The 5,889-nt window shown below is 41.4% G+C and overlaps 1 protein-coding gene across 1 annotated transcript; it reads left to right on the forward strand.

The window, feature by feature from the left end:
* The first annotated feature begins 224 nt into the window (after positions 1–224).
* LOC149222988 (early nodulin-like protein 11) lies at positions 225–1,330 on the forward strand. The gene is made up of 2 exons (XM_089383209.1): positions 225–612; positions 726–1,330. Exons 1-2 carry the CDS (start codon positions 456–458, stop codon positions 1,241–1,243), a joined length of 675 nt encoding a protein of 224 aa, XP_089239335.1. The 5' UTR covers positions 225–455; the 3' UTR covers positions 1,244–1,330.
* The last annotated feature ends 4,559 nt before the right edge of the window (positions 1,331–5,889 follow it).

Here is a 5,889-nt window from a genome sequence, read left to right on the forward strand (position 1 = left end):
GTGCACGGGGTGTGAAGATATCGAAGAACCAAAAAAAGAGGCAAAGATCCCTTTAGGGGTGGCTACTTGTAGTACTTACACAAATTACAAGAGAAGTAAAGAATAAACGCAGTTACCTCTTGGCTAAGCCAAAACTGACATTACATATTTCACAGGTTGACAAAAAAAAAAAAGTTAAAGCACGCAATTGCTTTGCAGAGTAAACAGCAGCACCGAAATAGTATTAAAGTAGTAATATTATTAAATGCTATCTATAAGTAAAATCACTTATTTCCATCTCCATGTGCAAACTGAACAAGGCTGCCTCCGCAATTGTCAGAAAAGAATTTGCACCTCAGAATATTGCTGTGACTAAACCAGGGGTCATTCTGGAAAAAAAACATAAGTTATAGGCAGCAGCTTCGGGAAGCCTGGAAAGAAAATATAAGTTAATTGCAGCCGCTCCTGCTAGTTTAATGGACTACTTGAATCTTGTTTCGTGTGCCCTCATTCTGTTTACAATACAGAAAGCTTTTGGGGTTGATCACACCCTTCAAGGATGGGAGGCCACAACTGTCAACGTCAGTGGTTACAGAAGATCGAAGCTGGTGTTTTCTGTTGGTGATGGATTGGGTAATTCTCATCCCAATTTCTACATTTCATTTTCTATTTTCTGAAGTATCTTAGTATTATATTTATTTGTTCAGATCAGATGTTTGGGAGAATAATTTATTGGGTTTCTGCAGTTTTTAAAATGGATAATGGAGAAGCAGATATTGCTCAAGTTTCCGAGTCTGACTACGAACTGTGTAGTCCTGAGACTCCCAAAGCAATTTACAGAGCCGGCCCAGCAGCCGCCGCCATATATTTGAACAAAACTGGGAATTGGTATTTCATTTCCAGGGCGCCTGAGCATTGTAAATCCGGTAAAAAGCTGATGGTAACAGTTGTTGCAGCGAGCAGCAATAACAGAAAGAAGAATAATAATGATATAGCAGGATTTGGATTTGCGGAGACAGCACAGAGAAAGGGATTCGGTGGTCGTGGTCGTGGCAGAGGCGGCGGCGGTGGCACTGGTGGCGGCGGTGGCACTGGTGGCGGCAGTGCAGGATCTAGCATTCCAAAAGGGTACAAAAATAAGCTTCCTGCTCGTGCAAGGAGCCACGCCAGCGCAGCCCCACGGCTTTGTGATGTGGATTTGAAGTCTCTTGTAACGACGTTGTTCTTCTGTTCAGCGCTGTTGGCAGGTCCACTTTTGGTTTAGGCGCACTGGCTCATTCATCACTGACTGACGTGTCATCTAAGTGTCAAGATTCTTTTAGCTATATTATTGATTTTTTTAATGTTGAAATATTAATAATTTTCTTATTAACTAAGTCATTTGCATTCCTTAAATGAGAATACCACCATCTGAGGTGTGAGATTGTAAATTTGTATAATTAATCATTACCAAGTCAAAGCCAACTCTCTTTTGTAGAGATTGAATTCAGCATGTACTCCATGGATTCTCAAATTTGCTATAATCAAGGACCCAATATCTACTCTCTTTGCTATAATCAAGGACCCAATATCTACTCTCTTTGGTAGAGATTGAATTTAGCAAGTACTCCATGGATTCTCAAAATTGTTAATAATCAAGCACCCAATATCATTACACCTAAGTGTGCACTTTTCCTATAAATTGCAAATTGTTTTGAGGATTTTTTTTGGTAGTTGAGTGTGCTTATGGGCAACCATATATATATAGATAAGGTGATGTCACTATTAACCATAGGCATTTCCATCATCATATACCATAATGCCTTATTGTTATATTGTAGAGTATAATGTATTATTGTCACATTGTAGATTTTTTATCCCAAAAAACAAGTGGCCAACATTTATCAAATAAGGATTATTGGTTTGACACAAATTTACTCAAAGTCGTTTATTTATGAGATACTTCACCTTTATTATACATTTTTCTTGCTATTTTCACAAGTTTTAAGTGGGATTAATTCCCATGCAACGTGATCTAGATTGGATCATTATATTATTTGTCCTCCATCGCAATGATTTTTGAGTAGAAAAAAAATGGAGGAATGAGCTTGCAGGGTCATTTTTACCAACAGTCCAATTTTGGAAATTTTTGGGTGAAAAAACTTCTAAAAAGATATTGAGGCCTTAAATGAACAAATTTTGTGGTCTTCAACATGCTATATAATTAAATTCCATAATTTACACATTGATATATTTTCCAATACTATAAAAATCACCTCAATGCTATTATGATAAAGTTATGCTTCCCAAAAGGTAACATATCATAATTCACGATGATGCTATGTCAACCCCTATTACTCATAGATTGGGGCTAGCCACGTGGGAACTATGAAGAAGACTTTAGAAGAGTCAATTTGTAACTCATGTTGAGGGTTGAATGGATCAAATTTAACCCCTAGTCGCCCATCAGGCTATGTTAATACCAGACAATTAGGAGCAAAAGGGTTTCCATTATATTTTAGTGTATTTTTTCCATGGTAGACCAAAGTAGGTGAGAGTGAACAAAGAGATTGTATAATAGAGGGGGTTTGTATTTTGTAGCGTCCCGCGACACATATGACCTAAAGTAACTCTGTAGAGACTGCCTACTCCTTTGTATTTGAACCATTTCCATTCCATACAAAGGAGAGCATAGAAGTCTCACCGGCAAACTAGGTTTTCTCCCAATGGTTTCACAAATCATGACTTGGTGTCCATTGTGATTTGTGTGTTTGCATCACATTGTTCTCTATTTTCTAAAATTTATATATTACATGCATAACAACTAAATTAGTAACAAAGTACCCCGGATGTGGGTGACAAGACGGACGGGACGCGTGTTTAAGGAGGGACACATGCAGGCCATGTGCTGCTGCAAGGATCAGGCATGCGGGCTGATATATCGATGGCCGCCAAGGAATAAAAGAATGAGAGTTCTGCAGAAGCAATTCAATGCTCTGTCCAGCTCACTGGTTCGAATGGAGCATGCAGTAATGGCGGACGGGATTCGAGGTGGCGATGGGGAGGTTAAAAGAGGTAGTGGGTCGGCTCTCCATGCGCTGGTTCATGCTCAGTTCATGGTTCTCGGTGTTCAGGCTCTTGCTTGGTTTATGTCTCTTCAAGCAATTGCTCTTGCTGTCAAAGCCGTTTCCACGACTATTGGGGGCAGTCTTAAGGCTGAACGGTTTCTCTATTTCGCGTTGCTCCATACCCCTGGTGTTTCTGCAAACATGGTAAGGCCTCGACAGCGATTGCTCAGCCGTCGAGGTTCTGCCCGGGGTGGGTCTTCGCGTCCTCCAGTTGAAGCATCCCAACCCCACCGCTGCTATTGCCATTGTCATCGAACCTCTGAGGCCAACCCCCTTCAAATTAGCCAATTTCTGGACTCAAGCGCCCCTGATTCTGACCCGGCTCCCACGCCTGCCTTCGGTTCTGCCATTTTCAACTTTAGCAGCTCACTGAATAAACCCTGAATCAGTTCCCATGTATCGGTTCTCTTCCTCGAAGACTCTCCGGATGGTGGCAATGTTCAATTCAGTAAGGGGAAGCAACCTGGTGGCAGCTCAGAGGACGTCATGGAGAAGCCAGCGGACGCTCCAGAGAACGCATCTAATCTTCCCCAGGCTCAGGAGGTGTCGACTAGCAAAGGGGACAATGTGAACATGGACTCCTTCCCCACTGCAAAGGAAATTGAGAAGTATGGATGGTGTAGGGTGGTCGAGGAGGAGCCGGACGAATAGTCGCCCATCTATTCGGAATCATGACCTCCATCGCTGCTCAGGTCTTGTTTTGGTTTTTCTGTTTATGTTATGTTGGCTCAGAATTTGCTCATGTTATGTCTATTCCACCCGAGAGGGATAATGCTGAAATTCTGCTGGTGCCCCTACGAGGGATGAATTGTTTTGGTCCGGCACCCCTGCGAGGGCTGTTCTTTTTTTTTGGTATGGCGCCCTTGCGAGGGTTGTTTCTCTCAGCTGTGGTGCCCCTGCGAGGGCGATTCTTTTTGGTCACACCTATTCCAAAGTGCCACAATTGGCCTCTGGTAAAATGATATTGTAAATGTACTTGTTTTTCTTGCTACTGTAAATAATAGATTAGTTTTAACGAGAAAAAAAAAATTAGTAACAAAGTAAACTATCAAAAGAGAATTGTATCAAGTAATTGTATTTTTGAGGTAGCAAAAACTCATCCAATTTTGAAAAGTGTTGATTCAGAACACATCTTTTTTTAAGCATATTTTTGACACTTTAAATTTTCTTATGTTCTAAGTATGCACAATTTTCTTTTTTAAATGTTGATTATTTAACCATTTTTCAAGTTGTCTTATTCTTCTTCTTGCTTTTTGGCATTTGTTTTTTAAGGGTTTTCCAAACATGTGTTTTTGTTTTTCTTTACAATGTTTTTTTATAATGATTTTTTTTGCAAAGTTTAAAAAAACTAATAAAATTAATATTTTGAGGTTAGGATTTATTATATATTTATATATCGGTAATTAATACATCAATACATATAAATTGATTGCCACTAAAAAATAATAATTTTAAGCACTGACAAAAATTACACATTTTGCATATAGATATAATTAAAAAAATACGTATCTCAAAAAATTTAGTTAAAAATGACTTAAATAAAAAAAAAATTATGAAAAAAGTAAATTAAAAAAATTGAAAAAAAAACAAATTTTATGAAATTTTTAAAATTTTATATAAAAAAGAATGACATTTTAAGTTATTTTTTTTCCAAAATAATTTGTTTTTAAGTAAAAACGAAAAAACAAATTAAAGCATACACTTTAAAAAACAATGAAAAAACCCCGGATGCGGGTGTCGGATTGATGAGGACGGGCGAGCCACATGCCCAGCATGGGCTGCCCCGTGTTAACTCCACGGCTCCCTGGAGAAGGCCGTCATATGGTAAGTAAGCCCCTTCCACAGTTAATGCAATTAATGGCGGAGAGGAGAGGTAGATGGAGGAGCAGAGCGCAGTTATTGAGCGCCTGCAACGAGGGAATGAAGCAGCATATGACGAGCTTGATGGGTCGGGCAAGGAATTCTGGTCGGCTGAGAGTGGGTGGGTGCGGAAGCACAGAGAGTTTAGGCCGAGGAAGTTTTCACCACCCCGCGGCTTGGAAGCCTGTCTCTATTGCCATCCTTGCCGCTGGTCTGGAAGGAGAGGGAAATGGAATAGTCTGGTATATTCGCAGCGACAATTCGGGAAATGGAATAGTCTGGTACCAAGGGGAGGAACTCAAGCTGAGTGTTGTGCACCAGAGAGCGAATTGGGAAGGAATTGGCATTGCTACCGATTTCAAGCTTACCCTCAGGCATACAAAGGAGGAATCAGATACACCATGGTTAAATTACGAAAGCGACAGCCCAGCAGAAGGGGTCCATCGAGAGGGTCCTCCTCACGAACCCCTGCAGCAGAAGAGCATCACCACTGCTGCGGCTGTTATTGTCATAGACGAGCCCGGGCGACCCAGCTCCCCATTAGACAATTCGTGGAGGTCGGGAGTTCCAGCGAAGGGAAGCCGGAGCTTCCTTCCTTCGGCTCTGTGGTCTTCACCCTGCAAAGCTCTGAGGACAACGCAGGAGTTAATGCCCACATCTCAGTCCTATTCACCAAAATTCTGGAAGGAAGTGGGGATGAAAACCCTCAGGGCACGCTGGAGAGGCCACTGGAAGGCTCTGGAAAGGAAATTGAGACCGGAGAAGAAGCGGCTGCGGAAAAGGTCACTGCTATGGTGCCTCCAGCGTCTGAAGTTGGAAGCATGGGGGAAAAAAGCACGCAAGACCTCTTTCCTCCATTGGGGCCAGCCCCTCCAGGCGTTGACGAGGAGAAATGGAGGAAAATGTGGGAAGGAAGTGCAGAAGGTGACGGTTGGGCGTACGT

This window comes from Pinus tabuliformis, chromosome Q (genome assembly GCF_031772625.1).
Source record: "Pinus tabuliformis cultivar Carrire ecotype Pingquan chromosome Q, CPIR1, whole genome shotgun sequence".
In the NCBI taxonomy this organism is placed as follows: domain Eukaryota; kingdom Viridiplantae; phylum Streptophyta; class Pinopsida; order Pinales; family Pinaceae; genus Pinus; species Pinus tabuliformis.

Excerpts from the sequence above, each read along its gene's own strand:
- LOC149222988 (XM_089383209.1), top strand. The coding sequence starts at position 456 with ATGGACTACTTGAATCTTGTTTCGTGTGCCCTCATTCTGTTTACAATA. Across the intron at positions 613-725 it reads TTCTGTTGGTGATGGATTGG|TTTTTAAAATGGATAATGGA; the intron begins GTAATTCTCATC and ends GGGTTTCTGCAG.